The sequence below is a fragment of the Clinocottus analis genome, unplaced genomic scaffold (assembly GCF_023055335.1).
Source record: "Clinocottus analis isolate CAN_PGR_092001 unplaced genomic scaffold, fCliAna1.0.p SCAF_12, whole genome shotgun sequence".
Lineage (NCBI taxonomy): Eukaryota > Metazoa > Chordata > Actinopteri > Perciformes > Cottidae > Clinocottus > Clinocottus analis.
The window spans coordinates 10,359,385-10,386,362 of record NW_027175843.1 but is presented as its reverse complement, the minus strand read 5'-3'; the positions used below and the strand labels follow the sequence as shown (position 1 = coordinate 10,386,362).

General features: G+C 40.9%; 2 protein-coding genes across 8 annotated transcripts; one reads left to right on the top strand and one right to left on the bottom strand.

The window, feature by feature from the left end:
• Positions 1 to 963: 963 nt before the first annotated feature.
• Positions 964 to 20,961, bottom strand: LOC137782627 (disintegrin and metalloproteinase domain-containing protein 23). 4 transcript variants are annotated; one of them, XM_068572068.1, is made up of 26 exons: positions 20,618 to 20,961; positions 19,740 to 19,954; positions 19,195 to 19,271; positions 16,130 to 16,193; positions 15,065 to 15,147; positions 14,867 to 14,930; positions 14,466 to 14,538; positions 14,027 to 14,097; positions 13,771 to 13,836; positions 13,435 to 13,503; positions 12,466 to 12,632; positions 11,973 to 12,057; positions 11,796 to 11,883; positions 10,504 to 10,555; positions 9,544 to 9,643; positions 9,397 to 9,468; positions 9,220 to 9,306; positions 9,035 to 9,115; positions 8,871 to 8,921; positions 8,697 to 8,760; positions 8,459 to 8,564; positions 7,363 to 7,482; positions 7,054 to 7,222; positions 6,150 to 6,261; positions 5,620 to 5,710; positions 964 to 2,806 (listed from the first exon to the last, which is right to left on the bottom strand). In XM_068572068.1, exons 1-26 carry the CDS (start codon positions 20,691 to 20,693, stop codon positions 2,761 to 2,763), a joined length of 2,349 nt encoding a protein of 782 aa, XP_068428169.1. In that variant the 5' UTR covers positions 20,694 to 20,961; the 3' UTR covers positions 964 to 2,760. The 4 variants fall into 4 exon arrangements, with proteins under 4 accessions (XP_068428169.1, XP_068428168.1, XP_068428171.1 ...); XM_068572067.1 differs by lacking the exon at positions 5,620 to 5,710 and adding an exon at positions 4,715 to 4,805 and having other exon boundaries at positions 20,618 to 20,956; XM_068572069.1 differs by lacking the exon at positions 964 to 2,806 and adding an exon at positions 4,716 to 4,805.
• Positions 20,962 to 23,668: 2,707 nt separating this feature from the next.
• Positions 23,669 to 26,905, top strand: cmklr2 (chemerin chemokine-like receptor 2). 4 transcript variants are annotated; one of them, XM_068572522.1, is made up of 3 exons: positions 23,669 to 23,984; positions 24,874 to 24,984; positions 25,099 to 26,905. In XM_068572522.1, exon 3 carries the CDS (start codon positions 25,129 to 25,131, stop codon positions 26,206 to 26,208), a length of 1,080 nt encoding a protein of 359 aa, XP_068428623.1. In that variant the 5' UTR covers positions 23,669 to 23,984; positions 24,874 to 24,984; positions 25,099 to 25,128; the 3' UTR covers positions 26,209 to 26,905. The 4 variants fall into 4 exon arrangements, with proteins under 4 accessions (XP_068428623.1, XP_068428620.1, XP_068428624.1 ...); XM_068572519.1 differs by having other exon boundaries at positions 25,095 to 26,905; XM_068572523.1 differs by having other exon boundaries at positions 24,853 to 24,984.
• The last annotated feature ends 73 nt before the right edge of the window (positions 26,906 to 26,978 follow it).

Here is a 26,978-nt window from a genome sequence, read left to right as displayed (position 1 = left end):
CAATATCAACTTCAACCATTTCAATATATCTATCGCTGTGTAATACACTCAAAATAATTGCTTCAACATTTGCAAAGTTGACCTTGCGTCTTAAACTTTGACATGCAAAACTATTACACCCTCAAGCTCCTCAAGAAGGTCAACTTTTTTTCTGGGGAGTTGATTGTTCTGTGAACCATCCCTGAATACTGGTCCAACAACACCACCGTACCTGAAACTTTAAAGAAGGAGGGGACAAAGTCAAGGACAAGTCTTTAGTCACAAGTCAAAGTCAAATCTTAAGCTTCTTATGTTCGTCATGAATGTTTTATCATCCGCTGTAGGAAAGCAATAACAAACGGTGTCTAGTTCATTTTGTCTACATTAGCTATCGGTGAGAGCTGTTTGACATTTTAGAAAAATCCCCTTTTCCGTTTTTTTTGCAGAATTTTAGATGTTGGGATTAATACCATTTAATATCACCATGTCCACACTTGAACTTGATTTGTGGTTTTGCAGAGAGTTATTTGCCAAATAATATTTCTCACTAAGCTCAGCAAACAATCACTTGGCTGTAGCTTAATAAAGGGACCGGATGTCCTTATGGTCCAACGGTCATCTTTGTAAGAGATTGGACAGAAATACCAATCTCATTATCAAACTCTGCAAGAAACTGAATAATTGTATTTCCAAAAAATGTACAATAAGTTTAATAACTTGTTTTGAGATCATGTGATTGTTAAAAGATCTATAAAAGGTAATGACGCAGACTCAGACCAATGTGAAGCAATGTAATATATGCAATGGTCAAATATATATTGAAGTGTGTTTTACACTAATCCATGATGTGTACATGTAACAAAAAATAGAGTTGCCATCTTAAATCTTCAGTCATATATGACTAAGTCATATATGTGATACTAAAGAAGATAAAAGTACAAAAACGTGTGATGATTCGGCAGGGAAAACACAGAAACGTTCAGATAAAATTTGTCAGTAGTTTATTCATCCGTCCAAATGTACATGATGCAGTGAGAGAGGGACACCGGATGATGAGTAACATGGAGGATTATAACGATGCCAGTGCTATGGCAGCACCTGGAACACACCAACTATCAGCTGGACTGGAAATAATAGCCCTGCACAAGAAAACTGTTCAGGCCTTGATATGTACAGGCACCATACAGTGTGTTTGTGTACGTGCGTGTGCATGTGTGAGATTAAAAATATCAGACCAGATGAAAAACACACAAAAAATTATTTTCAGTTCCACAAATGTAAAAGGGTGCTCTCTCGCTTTTCATTGGAAATATTATGTCATTCTTTTTTTCTATTTGTCCATTCATAGTTTGAGTACGTTGAAGCGAAGTGAAACCAGACGTAGGAGTGGCCAAATACAAAAGATTAGCTGATTAGCAGAACGTTTTTGTAATTCCATGTCGACGTTGATATTAATTTCCCCATACGTTTGTGCAATATCTCTCTTTGCATAGTAAATAAAAGTTAAATGTTTTTGTTGTTGACATGCACCTATCTTTTGTAGCATATTTTTCTTGCAGATTTCGGGGACTCCCATATAGAATTATAAGCCCACTATAGTGAATGCATGCAGCGTTACCGGTAGAGCTGAACTTGATTTCTGCTAAGAGTTTATGAGAGCAAAAGGTTAAGCCAGTATAGTGGGTGTTGATGCGGACTGTTACGTGAGACCTGGCTGGACAGGTGAGCGCCTGCATGGACAGACGTTATGCCCTCAGCAGTAGGAGAGGCACCACTGGATGCAGACAGAGGGAAAGTGCTCTGTGCAACAACATCCATATGTTCAGGTGATTGGTTCTTTGGCTTCTGAGTCACTGTTGAAGATACTCCGGAAAGGGGGGAAGGTGTGTGGGGGGGGGTCTTGTGACATTAATCTGAGGCGATATCAGTCTGAATCACTCTAGAACTGACATGCTTCTCCTCGACCACCATAGCTACTCTGTCCGCTGAATTTAACCTTTGACCCAACGCCCCAGACAGTGGCAGGAAGCTGTGCAGCGTGCAATTACAGTTTTGGCCCAAATCACATTTTTTTGTCAAGAACATTACCAAAAACACCCGCTATACAACATGCTAAGATTTAAAAAAATAAAAACATAAGCAATTGATGTTATTTTAAAATATGCTGTTATTCCAAACCTGAACTCTTCATTTATGTACAATTTTGTGTGTGTGCATTCACTAGGTGGTCTGCACTGCCCCTATGGGTCCTCACATGCAGCCTCCTTAATCATCTACAGCCCCTAAAACGTGAACTATAGGAGCTTCAACCATCTTTCCACTGGGTTTGTTTTTTAACAAAGCCCTACCCCTGGATTAGATAATTCAGTAGCTTTTTTCTTTGTATGTGTTTGCGGTATAGCTTTCGTAGCCATGCAGAGCCCTGCAGAGAGGGCTCTTCATGCCAGGGGGCCAGCAAGCAGCACGCTTTTGTGCGAATAGTCATGCCAGGTGAGAAAGTGGTGTGGATTCCGCCTAAACGCCTGTGCACTGGCACTAAAGGATGGAAGAGGAGCTCTGTCACTCTAGAGATCAGGGTGGGGGTTTGTTACATGGGTGAGGTGGAGTTGAAAAGGCTGCATTTCTAATGTCACTACGATGGAATTTGTTAAAATGTCCACTATGTCTTTTTCAAGTAAATCTAATGCCAAAGATCAGCAGTAATAAGTGCAGTCCAGCTGTCAGGTAGCCAACTAAGGGAGCCTTGAAGGAGTCCATCTGTGATCGTCACCTCTCCTTGTGTTAAATGGCTGAAGCGTTGGGGTCGTATCGCCGTTTCTTCACATTTCTTTTATGAAGACAAGAAACAGGAGTTAGTGTATGCTATAATCACGTCTGTAACACAGCTGGTGCAACCTTGACAAGACAACATTCATATCCTCAGTTTACAATAAAGACTCTGAAGTAAAATGCCACTAACAATTCATTAGCTGTTATTGAATTCAAGAGAAAAAAAACAAACAAAAAAAATGATCTCCATAATTATATAAATATTTGAGGACTTCCAAGAAGGGATGAAAGGCTGGTCCATGTTGAGCCAGTTTGGCCTTGACTGTAAAGAGGCAGTCTGAGGTATTTATATTCACAAATCTTTACGTCCCAATTTATGATGATTGACAGTATGATAAACATAATGAAGACCCTTTCAATTTAGGCTTAGTGTCATAATTTGTGACACCGAGCATCTGACAATGACTTAAATGAAATTTTTTACCTAGTTTAAAATGAGCTAATGAATAAAGTTTTAAGGTCTATGAATATAAATGTTCTCTTTTGCCCTGTTGCAGGCAACTTCCGAACGGCTTGTGCGTGCAACATCAGTGTAGGAGACATTATTACCAGTTTTGACGGGAAAGACATTAGTTCCACTCAAAACATAACAATCTGGGAGGAAAGAGCTAACATAAAATACATTCTATAGAAGAGGGAAAAAGGAGACAACCACATCAACAACAACCACAGCAGCAGCAGCAACAATACCTACTACCACAACAGTGGGACGACAACAATACGACAACAGGAGTGATGCATAACCTCCCCGTACTGTGGCTTGTTGTGGGGCTTCTATCACTCTGTCATGCACCTGTTCCAATAGTAGACCAGTTGAAGGTGGCACTATTGTTGTGCGTGGTTCATGCAGTGCAATGCGCCGTGTCTGTACCAGGTCTGTGAAGCAGGCAGCAATGGCAGCTGGTGTGGGCGGGGTCCGAGAGTCCTGCTCTGCTCTAGGGTGGAGCCTGGCCATCTTAGGTGGGTGTGGCCAGCCATGGCACAAAGGCTGCGGCCAACAAAAAGGGTCCTGGCTTCTGTCTCTGTCTCTCTGTCGCTCTCACCACTCCATTTAAAGTCTCACGCTCAAACAGTAACGGACTGAGAAAAAGATCATGGAGGTGATGAGAGCATGACAACCCTGGACCAAATCAATCTGGGTTTGGCTCAGCCTTTGTGCAATGAACTGACCTCCTCCAAATCAACAAGTTAACATGCAGAAATGTTTCTTATGCTGTTTGCTTTCCTTCTTTTTTGTTTCTTTTGGTGAAGACCATGATGCTTTGCTACCTGGCATGCTTTAGTGGCAGCAGTATTGTATTTCTCAGTTATTGTTTAGGCCTATTTAAATTAAAATGTGTAACACCCCTGTTGCTCAAGACAGCAGGCTAATTAGCAGTAGACTTAACTTATTTATCTATTGTACAATAAAGTACATTTACTGGCTACACAGTGATATTAGAGGCCTATCTTTGAAGTTCAGAGGGGAGAAAGATTTCAACTTATCAAAACAAGCATAAACACAAGTTTTAAAAAAATATATATTATTAAGCTATTAAAAGTATTGTTTCCCCTCTGTTATCAGGACTTAACATGCAGGTCAAGCGTAAGCTCTGCCCGTCCAATCAGTTTGAGGTTCTGCTACAGATCAACAGACGAGCCCCACATGGAGCCCGGTGTCTTTCCAAATCAACCGTTACACAATCATCCACGCAGCCTCCTCTATAAAAAACCAGGACTGCACACTGGATGAAGTTGAGCAGTTTAGACATGTGTTAAGCATGTGTTTGTGTATTGCCCACCCTGGGGTCCATAAACACCCTAACCCTAACCCCTAACCCTCTGTAGCAGGACCTCAAACCCTGGTGTCTAGAAGCAGCAGGGATGCTAGAGTTACAGCAGGAGAGGCATGCGGCGCGTTGCTTACTTAAAGCCCCATCCAGTCCCCCCCAGCACTATGGCAGCCACAAGGATGGCTCCGGCGATGGAGCCTATTATTAGATTGGTGGCACTAGGACCTGTAAAGGGTTATGGGGAAAAAGACATGAGTTTCTATACTCACTTACTGTATAAATAACATGTAACTGTACAATGACGATTTCACATGGAACAGAAAACATAACCATAGGTACTTGTACAGTAAAATGACTGAGTCTGAGTTTGCATGCCCCCTTTAGTGTGTAACATGAGGAGAATGAAGTAGAGGCCTTGGGAATCTTTTCATTTATCAGGTGTCATCTGAGGTAGTGATTATCAGTGGTTTGTCCGTTTAGGTTGTGTAGAAGAATAGACCCTGGGTATCCGTCACTATTGAAGGTATACTCAAACACAGATTGACAGGTGATGTGTATATGTGGTCTGCAGTATGAGCAGTAGAAATGTTTTTAGGGGTCCCAGACACCACACAGCCTACCACTGACTGACAAGCCAGTTCACTAACTGGACATTTCTCAGGACTGTTTTCCATCTAAATGCCCCACATGCCCCAGAAAGGAGAGGATCACAGGAGCAACCACATAACGACTAAGAATTAGAGAACGAAAAGGAACAAGAGGAAGAAGAGGGAGGATGAAGAAAAAGGCTTGTAGTAATGGGGAACAACAGGAGGTGGCAGAAGAGGAGGACGAGGAGGAAGAGGAGGAGGAGTCCATCAATCAATCACACAACACTGAGTACATCCAATCACATGACAATTATATGGTCATCACCAACACACAAGAAAACACAAAGCCACCGGGACGCACACACGGGCTCAGGCCGGCTCACGGGACCGCCCGCACACTGAGGCACCACTATGAGAGGAAGAGCTGTGAAAGGGTTAAAGATGCTTACTCTATTCCCCACCCTGTGCCTCCAAAAATCACCCCCAGGGCCAGAATGGTCCCTGCTACTGCCCCTATCAGCCTGTTAGTGGCCACGCTCACTGTGCAGAGGGAAAAGGAGCATTATTACCACCCTGTCAAAAACAAACAGCAGGCGTCTGCTTCAGAGTCATGGATGAAGTGACACGGTTCCTTCTGTGACACTTCCAACCCCCTAAACCACCTCGCCCATCCCCCCTGTGGTCAAAGTGTCAGGTGTACAACTTGAACTGTGTGTTCTTTTCATTTTCTAAAAAGGTAACAAATGTAACACTGTTGTTTGATTCTCCTGCAGTTGCCATCTTACGTGGAAAGTCTTTATGACCCCAGTACACCTGTGAAATTGTGCGCCGACTCCGATCTAACAGTGTGACTGACAATGACAACAACGTATATACAGTATATAAATCAGCGTAATGTTTGGCTACGTTAAATCAGTGTACATCACGGGGTGTTATTTATTCTATTGGACAGCAGAGGTTGAAAGAGGTGGAAACCGACCCTTAGGTCCTTCGTCCTGAGTGGCCTCAGGCTCTTTAGGCGGATCAGGCATGCTACAGTCTGTCCCCGCCCAGGTGGTGTCACAGGTGCATGTAGCTTCATTGTTGCACACCTGTACAGATCAGACAAAAATAGATGAGGTGACGAAAGAAACGTAAGAGCTGTAAATAAAGCTGCTGACACACTGGGATACTTTTTGGGAACCATCTGGATTGTTCATCCACAGTTAACAAAAGCTCCCACATAAACACTTACTACACTGCAAAAAGTTGATAAAGATAAAGACACATTTCTGGAAACTGAATAATTAAATTACAGCCCTACAATGGCATTTTAAGCTCGGTCAGCTACTTAGTTAAGACTAGTATAATACAAACAACAGCAGAGCCAGTCTATAGGCAGAGCCTAATTTTAAATGATTGAATTACACAATAATGGCTGGATGAACCATAATGTACTGGAACCCAAAAGGCCTTTCTCACAGCGGTCATCTTGACTTGTCATAGAAGGAAAAGCACAGTGGTTACTAATAACATTAAAAATGATTCGGTTCTATAAGTGTCCCAGTAATTAATGACAGTCTGCCAGAATGCACAAAGCCAAAACTCGGAAACTGAAGCAGCTAAATTAATTCAGTCATCATGAATTTAAATTGTATTTAAAATAATACTTTGAGCTACATTTAATAATGAGGTAGAATGAATAAAAGTGTATTATTAATATTATAATAATACATCCCATTATAGTCCTAGGGTGCTGGTATTACAGTGCCATGTTGGTTAACTGGACACAACAACAACAATCTTCAACAGAAGGACCAATCTAAGATTTATATGATGAAGTAGTCTTGCAAGACCCCAGAGAGGAAAGTGTAAATTGTGGGTCAGTGTAGAGCAGAACTCACCCCATGGGCAGAGCACACCTGTCCATTAGGTCCACTAGGGCAGGTGCTCATATTGAGTGACTGGATTGGCAGACACTTGTGGTCAAGGCACATCATTGACGGCCCACAGGGAGACCCATCCTCCACGTAGCCTAAATCAGTCTCATCATCCAGAAGGACATGGCCGCCACTGTGAAGAGAGGTTGGAGGGACAGACAAGAGGAGAATGACACGGAAAGGCGGGGAGGGAGCAAGGACTCATACATGGAAGATTAATCCAAAAATAATGCGACTACGGCTAATAATATATGATAGTATACATGGATTTACCTGCAGTCTACCAGTCTGCCTTGAGGGTTGAAGGAAGCTAAGGTGATGTCTCCTTTCATCATGCCGATGCGTGGGTTGCGGCCGATGTTGGTACACAAAAGGTAACCACAGAACACATCACTGAAAAATACAACAAAGAGAAGTCTGTGCAAATGCCAATTGTCCACTTAATATACATTTTGCCTTGTCGGGTCTTTCTTATTCTAAAAACGTCAACTTTATTTATCTGAGCATTTTAGGAGAAGTGGGTGAGGGAGCAACTTGAGGTTCGGCATCTCGCTCAAGGACACTTACGACAGACGATAGTATGAGCCGATATTTTGGTGAAAAGGCTCAACACACTGAGCCCTCGTCTCGTTGGAGAGCGTTCAATAAATAAATTGTCTTGACACAACAGTCCCCTCACAGTAAGCCATTCAAATAATGCCTCACTCTTAAAATGACTATTTGTAGATTAATTACTCACACCTTGACCTAAACAATTTCTCACAGCCCTCAACGGTGAACTAAATATCCCCAAACCAATTAAACACAAGACTGGATAAATGAGACTTGGATTATACTGCAGGAGTTATGCCAGAGTTTGTAAACAGTTGTGTTGATATAGTTTGCCTGTTGTTAACCTGGACTTCATTTACGTCAATTCATCAAGGATTTACTCCATTTTCGGATTTTTCGTTCAGTGTGGTGCATGAGAACAATACAAAGTGTTCTTCAAGAATATAAAGAAACATGCGTTGAGTAATTGATATACAAATGCTTATTTCAATAGTGTATTCACAGTATTATTTTATATTTGTTGTCAGTTGTCAGAGAGCTTTGCTGCCAAAACAAAACACTACAAAAAATAAACGTTTGCAAAAGTCAATGAGCTGGGCGTGCAAGCTAATGGAAAGATGCAGTGATATTGAGAAAGCTGCAAAGCAGTACAATGTGCTCTGTGTTGCCATCTATTGGTTGGCTCAAAAACATCAATAATCTTCTTGGATGTCAGTAATAAAATAAAATCTGCCTCTATGTAGAAATATGAAGTACTGCCATGCTGACACTGAATGTAGGAAATACCAGAGTTACTCTAATTTGTCTTGAAACTCACTGTTTGCTACACTGGATCCATTTGTCTCCATCTTTTCCACAGTTGCCCTTCTCTGTGCCTTCTGTGTTCAGCTTCTCATAGCAGAACTTCTCCGAACCTCCAGCCTCTGAGGTAAAGAGAAGAGGCAAGACCTGAGTCTGACTACAGTGAGTCTCTTTTCATGCAGTATCTCTGTATGACGATACTCTGACACTTCACTAGTACGAGCTAATGGGAGACAAAGGAAGGTTCATCTTACTTGATCCCCAGATGTATTTACACTGGTTTTCTCTGGTCTTGCACTCTCCGCTGTAGCAGCGTCCCTTCAGAAAGAGAAAAATAACAAGATGGTAAATACATTCTCAGTCAGCTGCTCCTCAAACCGCTATTCTGATGCAGGACTGCTTCATTTCTGATGTCACCCGGTGCTTACCTGTGTTACCTGGCAGAGGTAACCATCTTGTTTGTGAAGATTGGGAGGGCACTACAAACAATCACAAAAGAACACTTCTCTTTAACCATGCACATTATATTAAAAGTTGAAACAAATGAGCGTTTAGAAACTAAAACAAATGTAACAGTTCAACACAAGGACACCTGTCCAGAGTCCCCAGAGCAGGTCTCTGAGATATCACAGTCGTTCACAGCGTAGCGGCAGCTGTAACCTCGTGGATAAAACTGCCAAGAAAAGGAGAGAAGATAAAAGTCAATACAAATTAATATTTAGTGCTGTAAAACTGTAAAAAAAAAAAAAAAGAAAAAAAAAAAGACCAAACTCCTACCAGACATGTGTTATTGCAGCACGGCCCATCACTGCAGTGGGCCCCGTTGGCGAGGGAGCACTTCTTGCAACATTCCTTGTAGCACTCCTGAAAATAAACAGGGGGAAAGAGCTTCATCTATCTGAACAAACAGCCGACAACAAACACAGCTGACGTCCTGGAGTAAAAGAAACTTACCGCTCTCGCTCCGCAGTCGCACTCCTCTCCCACTTCCACAAACCCATTACCGCATTCTGTTGCCTCAAACAGCTAACAGAAGAAGACAGGCGAGTGTAAGCAGACGTGTGATTCATGGCAGTTGGGGCAGAGTTGTGAGAGTCTGACCTTGGTTGGCCTGTTAAACAGACACGAGCCTCCACCTTTCAAAAGGAACTCCTTGTAGTCTGAGATGCTGCATTTGGAGAATCTCCGTGGGTGTTGGACCCTGAAGAGTCAGAATACCAGGTGATAGTTAACCAGAGATGTAAGTGCCGACCAATCATGATGGAAGTATGGTTAAAAATGCTGTTGGGTCCCATGTGTGTAATGAGCAACACACACAGACACACACACACACACACACACACACACACACACACACACACACACACACACACACACACACACACACACACACACACACACATTACCTGTTTAAAACTATTTATAACTGTCTACTGACAATATTGATAAATGTTCACTGTACATGTTCACACTGATGTGGGTTTAGTTTGAGACTTTTTGAGACCATTTTAGTTCCACATATGGTTTATTGCATGTATCACAATCCTACCATCAAGCAGCATCTGAATATTTTTTCTACTGGATACGCGGCAGATTTTTTGGCATTATGAAACAATGAGCTTCCCGAAAAAAAACCTGCAGATATCCTGTGAGAATACTGTCATAATATTTTGAGAATAAGTTCAACGCATGTTTCAGTTTACATTCAAATTATATACATTTTGTCCATTAATTTTTACAACTGCTATCTTTAAATGTTGATACGCCTTGTCCCTGATTCAGCAAAGCCCAGGAAATAAAAACACAATTAATTACTAGGATTTTTTTAAAAACAGCAGCGATGATATACCTTCATGTACAAAGAAATGTGTCTCTTGTCAAATTCCTCACATAACAGTAGTTGATGAAAGCATACTGACCACCGTTATACCTGGTATTAACATACACTGATCTGTTTATTCTTTAACAGACTAAATGTTTGTTTATGTGTGTGTGTGTGTGTGTGTGTGTGTGTGTGTGTGTGTGTGTGTGTGTGTGTCTCGGGGGTATGTTGGACATTACCCAGTGTCCTCCATTATGCAGCCAGTCCACGAGTCAACACAACCACATTCCTCTGCAGGAAAGAGGGGACAGAAGAACCACAAAGACAGATAGTGAGAGGGATACACTGACAGAAATAGACACACTTATAAGGTTTTCAAGACAAGCATTCAAACACAGCAATAGGAACATGATTTCTACTTGATCATCTCTGTGAGAAATATCCAGTGGATTTAGAACCTGATCTCCAGCTGAATAATTCTATTTTTTCCACCGACATACTCAGTCTCCTCTCAAGCTTGGCCAGTTCTGGGACCATAAAAATAATCTCTCTGATGGTTGAGCTTCAAATATGGCAGCTGTTCTATTCTGACTCTGCCTCATTAGGCACTGTGATCTTAAATCTAATGGCATAAATCATCTACTTCGGGCCTAACTGAAAGTCTACTTTTGCAAAGACAACATCTCTCATCTGTCTCTCCTAGCATGTAAGAGTTGATAAGACAGTTTGGTCCAGTGAAAAGACATGTTTATGTCCTGTAGTCACTATCTCCTGCGTTAAATAATAAACACATTCAGTTTTCTAAAGATTAAATCTGAGAAAACCCCACTTTTGTACTTTAGGCCATTTACATGCTTATTTTGACATCAATTTACACAAAACAATACGTTATGCTATTTTTGCCCCTAGATTTCTACCCTTGCCAACAGTTATGGTTTTTTGCAGACGTTTTAAGATTTAGGCTGCCATGTCAATGCATCAGAAGGGTAATTGAATTTCTGATCCTCAAAGCAAAGAATTCGAAAGAAACATTCCGACTATGTCTCGGAGTATTTCAGGTCAAACCACAGACTACTCTGTAGACAGTTTCATTGAAAAACAATTTTCTACCAAACATTAAAGCACAGCCAGAGCCTCAGTACATTTTTATCTCGAAACATCAGAAAAAATTACAGTACATTAATTTGACAGTTTTGTCCGAAGTAACTCATTTTGCATGTCGAAGTGTCCTTGAGCAAGACACTGAGCCCCCAGTTGCTCCCCGGGCGCTTCACAGCAGCTCACTGCTCCGTAATGACTAAGGATGGGGTAGAGTGCAGAGAAATGAAAATTTCCCCACTGTGGGACTAATAGAGGATTATAAAATGTACAATACATCTTAAACTATCTGTATTGATGAATACAACTAGGGGTAATAGCTAAATGTGTTTTTTTGTTGTAATTTGAGTGATCTTAACAGAGATTTTGGCTCTGAATAGCCTGCTCGTCCTCTATAGTAACTGAGAGATAACAATGTGTGTATTATGCATACTTCTCCTGGCGGCCGGGTCCCACTGGATACCCAGGTTCTGAGCCAGGCTCTGGGATAGAGATCCTGCCATGGACCAGCTGGTGCCGTACTGTGGACACAACAGAGAGCAGGGATTATTTACCTGCAGTCACTCTCTGTGATGCAGAGTGATGCTCGAGGTGAGACAACAGATCTGACCTCATTGACCCCTACTCCTCGGCTCCCAGAACACATGCCTCCAAAGTATGCTGCGCTGCTTCTGCGATAGTGGAAAGTCACATTTCTACAAGATGATGGAAGACAAAGTGGTAGACATGAACAACAGGTGAAAGAAAACAACATCACCAGCCAAATAGTGAACCTAACCCAATACTTTATCTAAAGACATACAGAGAGAATGTAATGTGAACAAGAAGCCAAAGCTTTGGCCAGACTGCATAGAAAGTATCTCAATACTAGCATCTGTGTATTCAAACTAAAGACTCGTACACCATTGATAAATGGAAAATATCCAATTTTAAGTTTAACATTCACCTGCTTTATGCAACTACAATAGCACGTAGAAAATTAAAGAAAAATGCTGGAAATGTAAAGAAGATTATTTAAAATAAAGCTTAAATCTTGCCTTAAAATCTAAAGAAGACCCACCAAAGGTTGATGCAAACATATTCTATTTGAATGAAGAACTTACGAGAAGAGGTGAACAGCGTCGGCATGGTGCTTGATGCTTTGCTGCCGGTACTTGGAGAAATCCCGCAGCATCTCCAGCGGCCTCACGCTGATGGGGATCTGATCCTTGTCCGTCCAGATCTCCACAGCAACGAGCACCACTCGTGTATGTAGTTGCTCTTTGAAGATCTGCCATTGAAGCGCGCAGTGAATGTCAGGAATAAAGAAAGGCAGAGAGAGAGAGAGCGAGAGGCAGAGAAAGAGAGCAGCAACAGCACAGGGAAAGGAGAACAACACTGGGTGTGAATTTGAATCTGTACTGTCTGAGGAGGACAGATGAGGGGATGCAGCACACTGGGGAAAAGGAGGAACAGGGGAGTGTTAATACACATGACGAGTGCAAACACCAGCAAAATACCATAAGGATTAACAATAAGACAACAAGGGGGCCGACTCCGGTTTACAGCGATGTACTCCATTGTGACACATGAGGAGGACTTTAGCTGTACTGTGTAATACATCAATAGGTTCACACTGTAAGGACATATTTGGCAGTTACCATTGTCTCTTTGCCAGTGTGGTGAACTTATGCAACATCGAGGCTATCTTATCGTGGGTGAAATGTTATATTCTGCTGTACCCAAACAACCAATGCAACATTGAAATACTACTACAGCACAAGTGTACCACATCAGTAATACTCTCACAATAATTCTCTCAATAGGACAATTCTGCCCAACAAGTACTTTAATACTTTCAGTATATTTTGCAGTTAATATTGTTGTACTTTTCCTCAGTGAAATCTTATATTTCAGACTTTTACTTCTAACAGAGTGGTATTGCTATGTTTTACTTCTTCCAGCACATTGAGGTTCTAGATAAGAACAGAGCAGCTACTACAATACTATGTTCACCATATTAGTGTTGTATGTCAGCATGCATTTGCTCTTGAGTGCTTAACTAAACAACAGTAACTAAACAGTTTACTCACAGCATCCACAAAATTCACCACCGACTTGGCAAAATTCCTTGTGTGCTGCTTGGTCTTGTGTCGTTTATACTGCAGGCACAAGAAGAAAAGTACAAAGATAACTCTGCAGTCATTTGATGATATTCACTCGGTATAGTATGCTACATTCACTGCTCCCTCTTGTGGGGGGAAAGGCAGAGTAGGTCTGAAATATTAATGAGTTCTTTTATATAAATATATATATAAATATATATATAAATATATATATAAATATATATATATATATGTATATATATATATATATATTATATATATATTATATTATATTATATGTATGAGGAACTACCAGTTACATACCATACTGTGGTCACTGACAATCATGATCTCCAAATACTTCATCTCCTCAAATACACTGCGAGGCATCTGCAAAATAAAAACCAGCAGTAATTATCAAGAAGTGGATTAGTTTCTTGATAGTCCAATTAAGACCACATATTTTACATTGACCACACTATCTAATGCAAAGTCATGAAATGCATTGTATAACAATTCAAGGGTGGAAGAACTAATGTTTGTTGTGTTGCTTTTGAGAGCGGTGAGATCAGAAACGTACTGCTCGCTTTTTCCTGCGCTTCAGCCAGGACAAGTCATCCAGCTCTGAGAAGAGCTGCTCCTCCTCCTCAACTATGAACACACACAAGGAAATAGTGACATTTAACTCACATATTTACAACTGGGTTGGGTATACCTCCTTTGTGAGTTCAAGCCCACAGGGTTATGGCTTTCTCAGTTTGTTTTTCCCTGAATTCCCCATTAAGTACTGAGTTAAATTACAGAAAACACGCAAAATGGTAGAAGTGGATTTGACACAACATTTCCTGCTTTGTAAATATATATGAAAAAGGAATCACTTCTTGTGACCATACTGGTGTGCTATGTGGTGACCTCAGATACAGGGAAGGTAACGTCAGAATCAAAAAAGGCGAGGATCAGAGGTGGAGGAATGATGGAGGAGGTGAAATGTTGAATGACACAGTGGAGAAAACACTTACCATGTTCCTTTGAATCATTGCTCCACTGAAGGGAGGATGTTCTTCTTAGTTTGTGAGGCCTTGCAGCTGTATCCTGCAGGGTGAGAAAAACAAGTGTTAACAGCCCAAAGAACAATGAGAAGATTGATATTAGCTTTGACTTTGTCTGTTGAATATGAAGCTACAGCCAGCAGATATAAATGAGCTGCAACTCACCACTTGTGTAATACAGTGTAACAAACTGGAATTAACATATGAAAATACCTTTCCACAATCTAATGTAATGAGTGAATAGGTTATCCTCAGCTGAAAATCTAAAAAGCAGTAAACAGCAGAGGAAGTTGTGCACGAGAGGTGGAGGTGAGCGAATCAAAACCTTTGTGTGATACATATTTTGGTTGTCTGCGACAGGAATAACTTACGATTGGATGAGTCTGTTGTAAGGGCTCAATTAGATACACATAGACTCCATCGTCAAACATCCCACTGCCGAGCAGAGAGTGTAGAAAAGAGAGAAGACAGTCGATACTGAGTCAATAGGAGTTGAGGAGCAGAGATGAGTGTATCCAGAATTATTCTGAACACGGCAAGGATTACACACAATTCTGCTGTTCACTTACTGCAGCCCGTTGCAGGTGGATAAGGCTACATTGGAGTTATCGTTCCCTCTCACCTGGCCGTGGTAGTAACAGTGCTCACCGCCCTGAGGGAAGAAGACACAGCATTACTCGCATCACAACACACAGGAATGTGCACACACTGACAGATGAGGGCTCAAATTCACCACTACATGGTGAATGTGTCATATTTTTCACTTAATTATCATGAATTTTCTACCGTCTCAGAGGAGGTAACAGCTGGTATAACAGATGCCAACTTGGTTCATTAGCAAAGCATTTCAGCAGGGGGTTTTTGCTTGTTGAGATGTGAAGTTAAAACATTGCAAGGTGGGTCCTGGCACTATCTGTGACTCAGCTGTCAGATCCAGTGTGAGCAGAGGACATTCACTCCCCTCTCTGCCTCTTTCTCTTCACCCATCCCACGCTGCACTGATACTGCAGAGGGCTTTCTCTCCCTCGTCATGTGACCAGAGCTCCAGCAGGAGGCTGCAGGAGAGCAAAACCCTGCTGATTCAGCTACAGTATGCCCAGCCCTGTGCCTGAATCAGCAGCAGCAGCAGCAGCAGCAGCAGCAGCAGCCGGATCCATCTCTCATTCCCAGCCTGTTTTCTCCCTCCTCTCTTTATTTCCTCTTTTCTTCTCTTCCATGAGCATCATGTACTCTCCCATTTTTACCCACCTACCTGCTTATCTATCACTATGTGTCTGTGTGTCTGCCTTTCTTCTTATTGATCAACCTATCTCTTCTTCCTGTACATTTTGTTCTTTTTCCTCATTTGCAAAAGAAGATTTCCTGGATGTGACAGTTGCAGTGTTAATATGATTGCCAATTTGCAGAAAGCTTGATGATAAAAGCTTACCAGCAAACTGATTTATATGAAATCAACATTCACATCTGTTCATGCCTTTTGTTTTAAAGTCTATTTCCTAAAGTTGAGACAAAGGATATTTATGCTTTTTGCTTTACCGGCAATGTGCGTGACACAATAAAAACAGCAACTGTAACACAGAACACTGAACGGGTGTGTGCTGTAACATTTTAGTCACGGCTCACAAAGACGTTACCTTTGACAAAACAGGTTTGCCCGCCTCATAGTGGATCTCAACGTAATCTGAAGACAGCAAATCACTGTAAAAATAGAGATTATAGTTGTTATAGTCAGGTGTGATACAATGACAATACAAAAAAAAACACAAATAGAGTCTCTCTGCCCTTTATTTCTCTGACTCACACATTGTGGTTTTCAACTAGCGGTGAGTAGTGCTTTGGTTGGCGTTTAAACAAGAACACTCATCACCACTGTGCCTGGATTAGCCTGCACAAACACTCCCATGGCATCTCAAAAGTGCAGCGGATATGTTAAATTTTGCCTCCCCTCAGGAGAAACTATGACGCATTTACTCCAATAAATACTGTCACAACAAGGGTCACATCTACTCACTAATTTTACAAAGTGGCCTCAGATTATCACAGAGAAACAGAGGATTACAATCAATCATAATGAAACTACAGAGCTCATCTACAGAACAATGTTCTTCCTCAAATCTACTAAAATTAGATCACTGGTTGAGAAACAGCACACATACAGTAACAGGAACAGAAAGAAGTTGAGTTGTCTGAAAGCTGCCAATGACGCTTAATGTGATGAATGATTGCGAGGCCTCGGCTTCACCTTGAACACAACGGTCCTCCCGGCAGTTCCCGCTATCTGAGTCAGCGTCCCTCACCATTTCACACACTCAATCTGTTAGCTGACAACTGACTTCAAGAGACTGCGATTTCTGCTACAATAGCGCTTTTTTTCCTCGTAACCTTGCAAATCAAAAAACACCCTCCTCTACACAGGCATGTAGTTGAGTTGCAGCTGAGGGGAAAAAAAAAGACGGAAAAGAAGAAAGAAAAGAAGTGATGAATGTAGTTGTGTCACGATAGCAGTGTGACACTTTTGAGTGATGCTCAGCGGCACGAGAGCAGGAAGTGCACCATTATGAGAGGAGAGTCCAGGCATGTGAGAGATTCCTGAGTGAGGGGCTATTAATAGCGTGACAGATGAGGCAGGGCGAGGAGAGTGGGTTACGCTTAGAATGTATCGGTGTTTGTATGAGTGTGTGTGTGTGTGTGTGTGTGTGTGTGTGTGTGTGTGTGTGTGTGTGTGTGTGTGTGGGTGGGTGGCACTGCAGCAGATGAAGGGGTAAAGGTACTATGTTTGTATGCTTGTGTGTCTGTGTGAGGACAGCACTGCAGTGCATGGAGGGGTAAGGGCTCAGCGTCTGTATGGGTGTGTGTGTGTGTGTGTGTGTGTGTGGGAGAGCTTTGAAAGTGTGTGGAGCTCCTGAGAAGGGAGTCCTGCCCTGAGGTCTCTCAGTTCACAATACAGCAGCAGCAGCATCTGGGAAGCGAGACAGTGGCGAAGCAGAGAGAGAGGACCGGAAAAACTGCGGGAGGTTCTCGCGTCTGGCGCCAGATGAAATGGAGCTCTAAATCCTGTAGTGACACTTGTCAGTACTGTTCATACCTCGAACACATGGACCTAAATAGTTTAAATAAATAGAGATGCTCTCAACAAGCAGCACTAAAATGATTCACTTTTCTCCCACACGTATTTTATTCTATCAACATATGATTTGTTTCAACTGAGAAAAACATTTTCTCTAATGCAAACAAAAACGGTTTGCAGTCCGAGGTACAGTGAAAGGGTTTGCGGATAAAGTAGAACCCATTGGCAGGTTGCAGACCTATCTATATTTAGATCAGTACTGTCGCAGCTACAACACCAAGCAGAATTCAAACCCCTGTTCTCACATAAAAAAGGCACACACTGAAGTTAGCTCATGTATCTCACAGACAACCTACGGTACAAGCAAACAGCTAGGAATCAAGGTCACGCTTTCCAGCCTCTGGGTTGCTGCTGCGAAGAGCTGCTGCTGGGTTATGTGGTGTTTCCTGAATGTCTGACGATAGCGTACGGGACAACATATCTTACATTAAGGGTTCACACATGCAGAACGGTTACTTTTCAAAGGCAGTAAATCAATATCATTGAGTATCCAGAGCATTGTGTCTCTGAATGGGACAGTGATCACAAACCACAGAGTAACTGTCTCTCTGCTGATTTTGATGCAAACCATTTAAGCCTCATTAAAGATAGAGACTTTGGTTTTCCAAATCCTTGTCTTAAACAGTCTGTATGTAGTCTGGCAGCTGAACCAACATTGCTTTTAGCACTCTGGAAACTAGGATTCTGGAATAGCGCGCGGACCTCTTCAATTACAGTTCCTCTGATTACATTAACGTCGACTGATGCTGCATTAATCACTGATCTCACTTATAAAATAATGCATCATTTACAAGTAACAGTCATCTACAGATGGGAATCACAGTTGTTGTCAATTTGGTGTCAGCTATGACACATATTGCCCGCTCACAGAGTCAGTATGTTGCAAATTCTGGTCATTTTAGTGCCCTAATGCGTAAAATTTTCTTCTGTTCTATGTTTTAGCAATATTCAATCTTTATTTTATTTAATTGTATTATTTTAAAACTTTTCCAGATTAATACAGCTAATGTGTACATTCAGTGTACATTATGCCTACATTTTAGTTTGTTCAACTTAAGAGCCCTGCATTAATAAATAAAACCCTTAACCACAGCTTCCTTTTAATGCTTTCCTATAATGTTTTGTAACAGTATGCTACAGTATTTTATATAATGGTGTCAGTGCGGCTCTGTTGTGGCAGGAAGGTTTCAAGAGCTTCTCTTTAACTACCGGATGAATACAAAATACCAACGTTCTGCTATTTTCAACCATCAGCACATTACTGTCAACATGACCTTGACAGCAGATACTTTTGTAAAAGACAGACTACTCATTTATACTGTAATTTCAACAAGTAGTTTATAGGTTTGTTATAATTAAAGGAGAGATTTTGGTTTGTTTAAGCCTGGTGTACATCCCGGAAATGTGGATAATTGTGATTCTGAGTTGTGCCAACTTTGCACTTTTGGAAATCGATAATTTCATCATCTTGTCTCTTCACGTAAACAAAGAAAGTAGCTCACTATCACTACATAGAGATCAACATCTAAAATATGTTGTTTTAGCTGACTTTATAGGATGAAAAGGACTTACGTGTTCAATGATAGATCGAGAACAAATCGGGTGCCAAAGGCCTCTAACTGGAAACTGGCTTGGGCGAGGTGGACTGCCTGTAAGGTAGAAAAGAGTTGTGACTGCATATAATGTAAAAGTATAAGATTATAGCTTTTTACGAACATAAAATCCTCTGGAGTCCACCTTCAACATCCTTTACAGAACAGTGTAATCATAACAGATGTGGCGATATAAATGGCAGATGGTAATACACAATGGGTATACTGAAAGAATAGCTTCCTTCAACATGGTCGCTCCGGCGTCACTCCAGCTCTTGAACGCATAAAGCAGCTGTTAATGTGCTGCATGTGATGTGTGTCTTTGCTTTGTCTGACACTTATAATTACAATATGTCTAATACAAGCCATAATCTGGATTTACAACTTCAAAGCCTTGTCCGTGCAGCGTGCTATAATGTGACTAAACATTGCTGCTATTAATCACAAAGGTATTTCTAGGAAGTAACTTCTCACCACATCCCAGTATTAGTCTCCCTCACCCATCCTGCTTCAACGCTGGCTTACCTGCTCCTCTGTGGCTTGGTTCTTGGCCCGGGTGTCCAAGTCATGGTAAGTACTCTCCAAGTCCTCGTTTAGGTAGTATATTAACCGAGAGGGGTAGGTGATCATATGCTCTACTGCATGGTGTGTTGTGTTGTCTGTATCAGGTGCTGCATTTTCCTGTTGCTTCAGCAGGGCTGGCACTGCGTCCCTCTCAACCTTGTCCCATACTTGAGAACCTGCAAGACAATTGCCACCACACAGACATGAAAAACCTGACACACACATGCACACAAAACACACACACAGCCAGCTGTCATCCTTAATTCATGAAACACATTGATAAAACTGAGGCAAGTGGCCACGGCTTTATTGCGATTCTTCTGGACAGTTCGGAATGATTGGTTACATGCTGTCTAACACTGACAACCACATACGGCTGATTTATAATACAGAATATAAATAGCTTCATTTCATTGAAAGGTACTTTTGGTATGCGTATTGTCAAAGTGAAAAACTCTGCACCAGAAAGATACATGCAGTGTGCATTATGCAATAGAAATCCAAATTGTCTCTGATAACAATAGCATATAATAGCATGCACTCGTAGTAAAAGAGTCCCAGCAATAGTTAAGTCAAATATGATACTCATGCATAATCAAGAGCACTATTTCTTTATAAGCTGAACAAAAGATGCTGTGGTCTGCATCATGCACCATCACGCAGAAGACGCCGCATATTAAATCAAATATCTTTTTTTTTCAGGGGTGGGTGGGGGAGACACGATGATGTGCACCTGCAGTACATCATCAGAAATTATTTCGAGCCCAACAAAGAAAGTGAAAGCTGTGTCTAATTAGAGGAAAGTGACAAAAAAGCCAGCAGGCTATTGCGATACATACCGGATGACGCTAGTGATAGATGAAGCCAAGGCGAAAGAATGCTCACGAGCAAAGTGGCCAGAAATATCAAATGCATGATTCATATTTGATAACTGAAATATCTCAATATCAACACATCAACGCAATATATAGCTCGCGGCCCATGGTGGCGGGGGACGTGCCGTGCAGGGGGGCTTTCTTCATGAATCCAGGAGGCACCGGGCTGCTTGCTGCTGCAGTAGCGGCTGAGTAGGAGGAGGAGGGTGAGGAGGAGGGTGAGGAGGAGAGAGGGAGGGAGGGGGTGAGCAGAAAGAAGGCGGTGGCCAGGCAACTACTGAAAGTCGACTAGTAGGCTCCTCCTCGGTGAGGAGAGAGATGTCCTTCCTCCCTCCCTCCAGGACCAGGAAGCCGGTGCAGGTGACCTCGAAGGCATGGCCGTAAAAACCCATCAAACGGAAACAAAACAGGAAATGACCCGTTCACACGTGATCACACACTAAGTGTGTCTGTTATGAATACGAGACGAAAGCACAAACACATAGAAAATAGACAGCATTTTCAATTGTATGGCTAAATGTCTTTGTTGTTGTTGTAATACACCTAATGTAAAAACACGTGTGTGTTTTAGAGGAGGAAATACGCATTCGCCACATTTTTAAGTATGCCTAACACAACTGTACTGTATTCACAATTTAACTTAAGTAGAAACACAACGGTTTTAGCAGTAAATGTACATAACCATTTAAAGTAAAAATTAAAAATTTAAAAAAAGGATGTAGTGGAGTGCAATATTCCGGTCTGAAATACATATAGTCAGGCATAAAGCATCAAATAAAATAAAGTCAAATGCAATCACTTCAAACTTGTACTTCAGTACAGAAGTAAATGTAGTTGCCACTCTAATACAACTACAATGAAACCCTGGATAGAGCTTTCACACAGTCAACATTTTTTATTAATACAAAACTATCAGTAGTGGTCCATAAAAACTTGATTCAAACTGTAGGTACCAAGTATATTTGATTTATCTCTGCCATGTACAATGTTTTAGTGACGCAGTTGAACAATTAAACTTATGTTGAATCTTTTTTAGGTAAAATGATCAATATCGTAAAACAGAACTTATCAATGAAATAATTAATTTGTGTGAGAACTCACAGTTATACAAAGTCAAAGTTAAAGTCACACAGAGTTAAATCTATTTTTATTCAATGTGTTTTGTATTATCTGGACCTTTTATCTGTAGTAAAAGTTTGATTGATATATTGATATCAAGAACAAATGGTGAAGGGATGTGCATTGGGTGGGGTGGACATGTATCGGAAACATTTTATCTTGTGGATATAGTGTGAAACAACTTGTGGGGGGTTTTGTATTAGGATATGTCAAATGTTGAAAACATCCTGTCTGTTCTCCCTTGTGAAGTAACATTCTCATTTGATTGTTAGAAGAGGATATGCAGTTGGAAAGCTGCTGCATGAACCCCGAGTCACACATTGTAATAGTTTGCACTATTTACTTCTATAAGGATATAGAAAATACAATGTCCCATTACATGGATTGCCTCCACATGGCTCTCAACATGTCAATGCATGTCAAGCAATTGCTTGCAGAAAATCTTCAAGAAAGACTGTGTGACATGGGCCATGAACTATAAGAGTGCATGGCCTGACTTGTAGGTTTTATTGGGCTATGCAGATCTCAGACACATGGGGCTCTTGGAGGATGTGACAGCTCCTCCATCAGGGCTGAGTGGTCCGCAGAGGGATGAGATGGTCATTTTGGGTCACTGGATATTGAGACAACCGAGACAAGGCTGTCGGATGAAACAAAAAGGGATTAAGCAGCAGCGTCCACATTAAGTATTTTTGAGTTCAACCTGTATCAGTTTGAACAACTTTGTTTCTATTATTTTACAAATATAACAGCAATAGTCATCTCCTTGGCAAAACCGGCTGGCAATATTTTCTGTAATTTACTCCTACTTTATCTAAACAGTTGAAGCTAATTCCACTTGTTTTCAATGACATTAACTTCTTGTTTAGAATATAAAGGGAAAAACATTACAGGGGAGGGGCTAAAATTTCAATCTGAAAATATGTTCTGGCTGTGCCTCCCTCAGTGATGCCACAGCAGGTGTTGTTCCTTTAACTCGTGTATAACGTATTGATGAAAACGTAATATTCCTTCTAAATCTGTCAATCAGAGAACTTTTTATACAAAATGACCACATTTGGAGATACTGGTTTTGACTTGACAGGAATTAAAGCTGTCAGACAAATGTATTGACATATGTCAATTATTGAGATAGAGTAGAAGTTTGAAGTTGCATAACATGGAAATGAATATCAATAAATAAATGAAAGACTAAAAGTAAAGTACAAGTACCTAGGACTTGTACTCAAAAGAGTAAATATTCCATAAACATTCCACCGCACTTGAAACATGTATTTACACATGGACGTTGGCTAACGTGTGGTGGGAGTGTTACTCAGTCTGTGAAAACAGTTGTATAATATAATGCTGTGGCTCTGGAGGAGCATTAGCAAGTCTGAGAAAAATAGCACATGCTGATGTCATCCCATGCTTGGGTTTGAGGCCCAAGCATGGGATGACATAATTTAATTTAATATTTTACCAAAGGAGGTGGAGTTTGAGAATTGATTGTTTTCGAGAGTTTTACGGTTTTGGACCATTTCTTTTTTTTTAAATGTTAACCTCTCACAAGTCCCCAAACTTAATGGAAAATGCAGTAATAAATCACTATCATCAACTTACGCTGTAGCTGCATACAGATATTATATTCATACATAGTAATAATAATAATAATAATAATAATAATAATAATAATAAAGTTGACTAAAAACACCTTCACATTTTTGCAGAATAAATGTTATATATTGGAATGTACTACGTTGTTTTTTATCAACTTGACACTGACTAAAGCAAATTGTGTTACTTTTGGAGAGAAATCTGCAGCCTTCGAAACTCATCCTCGTATTCAGTGAGGGGGAAGAGGGGCGCTCCGGGTTTACGCCATTGCCTGTTTGGTTTACACTGGTGTTATGAAAAGCAGCCGCAGCTCGTATGGTGAATGAGAGCATTCTTCTGTGCGGGTGAGCAATAACTTTTCTTCATTCGGTGGTCCATGTTGGACGCGTCAGCCAGGCGCGCCCACTGCACGTCTCCTCCCAATGGAGACGGGTTTGGATGGACTCACGGAAAGACTGCTGCACATGCCGCAGAAAGAGTTTTGCAGCCGAGTGGGGAAGTTGCAGACGAGGCCCAGCAAAACGGAGCTAAACGGCTAAACGTTAGCGGTCACGTTCACCGGGAGGCTGTCGGTGTTTTCATCCAGATACAATACAAGGGAGCGCTGCACTTTTAGGTGAGAAATCTCTTTAAAATCTAAACGTCAAAGCATCTGTTTATCCCACTACTATGCCAATGGTGTATATGTGGCACTTTTACTTTGAGGTATTACTACTCAACATGCTATTAGTACATTAACAATGTGTCTGCATCGTTTACTGCGATGTGTATGTACTTAAGGAACCCTCGTTCCTACAGGTTGTAATCTTTGATTGCACTGATTCTGCATTCAGCGTTTGTTACATTGAGTTTGTTTTTTCAGTACAAGTACGTTTCTGTATTGTTTACTATCACATTCATAGTTGCAGAAGCGTTCTACTTTTTAAAGAACATATTCTACGTATAAGGATTTCGTTGAGTGGTTTGGGCCAACAGTTTATCTTTGGTCTGTTGGTATACTTTTAACACAGTTGTACGGCAACGTCTGATTATTCATTATTTATTTATATTTACGTATTTATGTTATTTTGAATTAATATTCTTAATCTTAAACATGTTCTGTTTACTTCATTGTTTGTTTAACAAAGTTTATCAGTATGAATAGATTTGTATTGAAGACTGGAAAAGTCCTGATAAAAACAACATTCACCTCAGACCGCAGAGTCATGATACATCTGTGTTAATCTGGTTTAATTTAAACTTGTAGTTGTCATGTCATTCAAGCCTTGATAAAGATACACATATGAGTGATATGTGAAAAAAAATTAACATTTCTCCCAGTTGCTGGTTTGGTAATAACCTTGGGAAAGATGAACAATGCAATTCAAAGTGTCTATTGAGTAACAATACAGCATTTGTTTTTTCATGTGAGAACAAACACTATGAATCACACTATTCTGCCTCATCTGTTGGGCATCTCACTCTCCCCACTCTTGATCCAAAAGGATGTTGACACTTTGTTCCAGGGTTACTCAGGACACACCCAGTCCTAACGTCAACACAAACTGGATGATCAGAAAGTGGCACAGGACAAGGGGATCCTTCTAGGGAACAGCCCAGCATAATCAGTGTGTGAGGTGAGACAACATGTCATAACTTGATTATAATAGATTAGCATTTTTTCATTTTTGTGTTCACCGGTCGTCTTAAAAGTATACATCTCATCGTGAGCTTTTCCTTTCCACAGATAGCTTTCCCACGGAGGTTACAGCCCTGCAACAATGGCTGACTCTGGCGAGGACTATGGGAACTACACCTATGACTACTACCTGGAGTACGGAGACCTGGAGGAACTTAAAGTGGACCACAGGCAGAGGGAAACCATGCACATAATCTCAGTGGTCATCTACATCATTTCCCTTGTGCTTGGTTTAATTGGAAATGGAACTGTTATTTGGGTGACAGCATTTAAAAGCAAAAAGACAGTCAACGGTGTTTGGTTGCTCAATCTTGCCTTGGCAGACTTTGTATTCTTGCTTTTTCTCCCCTTCTACATTGATTACATACTGCATGACTTCCACTGGGACTTTGGTGTGGTTATGTGTAAGCTCAACTCATTTGTGTCTGTGATGAACATGTATGCCAGTGTGCTCTTTCTCACAATGCTCAGTATAGACAGATATATTTCTCTGGTCCACCTCAACTGGTCTCAGAAGTATCGCACTAAAGAGAGAGCCTGGGTAGTATGTGGTTGCATATGGGGGCTGGCTGCTGCCTTGAGCTGTCCTGCACTGATCTTTCGTGACACCATGCGCCTCCACAACAAGGTGGTGTGCTTTAACAACTTCCACACACAGGATGGACACACAGCGGCCATGAGACACATTATGATAGTGGTCATTCGTACCACTGTTGGCTTCTTGCTGCCTTTTACTGCCATATGTGTGACGGGTATACTTCTGACAATCAAAGTCAATCAATCTGCTGGCTTGGTTCGGCTGTCCAGCTTCTCCAGGACAGTCACTGCAGTTATTCTGGCCTTCTTTTTATGCTGGGCACCTTTTCATGCTTTTAGTTTGATGGAGTTATCCATACACTCCTCATTATACCTTCACAACATACTGAAAGCTGGCTTTCCTCTTGCTACCAGTTTAGGCTTTTTTAACAGCTGCATTAACCCCCTCCTGTATATGCTCCTGGGAAAAAAGGTGCGTCATATTCTGAAGCGTGCATGCTTGGACATGACTAAGAGTTCACTGCGGGAGCTTAGCCAGTCAATCTCAGCGACTGAGATGGAGTCTGTGCCAGAGGTTCATCAGGATAGTGTCCCAGAGGAGCCCGTGGAATCATCAACTCTATGATTACCACCATCCTCAGACTAGTTGTCCATGAAACACATTAAAGTATGAATGGCTATTACTTTCCCGTAAATGTGTTGGATTCTCAAAGCTGTTGTTTTTTTTCGAGGTGTAGTGTTAAGATTTTCCAATTTTGTTTCATTTGGAAAGAGTTGTGCATAATTACTCTCAATGGAAAGACTGAGCAGAACTGAGCATATTGTGCACATGGCCATAATATCGTTCCCTTTAGTTTTAATTTTCACAACTCCAGTAATTTGCAATAAAATAGGCAAGACAAATATTTTGATAATAAATTGATACATATGTTTTTCAAACCAGATTTTCTTGTTTTATCTTGTGAAGTTGTGAAGAATATGCTACCTGAATTATTTTTTTTCCTGCTATGATAGTACAGGGTATATCTTTGTGTGTTAGACAAACAAAACAAGACATTTGAAGATGTCACCTTGGGCTCAAGAAAGATTTTTAAAATTTTTCTGTAATTTTATAGACCAAGTAAAACAAAAGAATTGACCCATATAAAAGTAATCAGTGTTATATCAAACGCAAATAACATATTTATCCTGCTGAATTTGTCATTGTTGTATCCTACTCTTGAGGCCCAGCATCTTTTTGTTTGGATAAATCTATTGTATGTATACATTAGTATGTTTTTCATATAGCTGCTAGTCAATGTATTGTAAGTAAGCTGATTTTTAAACTAATTGAGAATTGTAATAATGTTGTATTCTAATATATTTCAAGTAAATAGCATATTACTTTATACATTT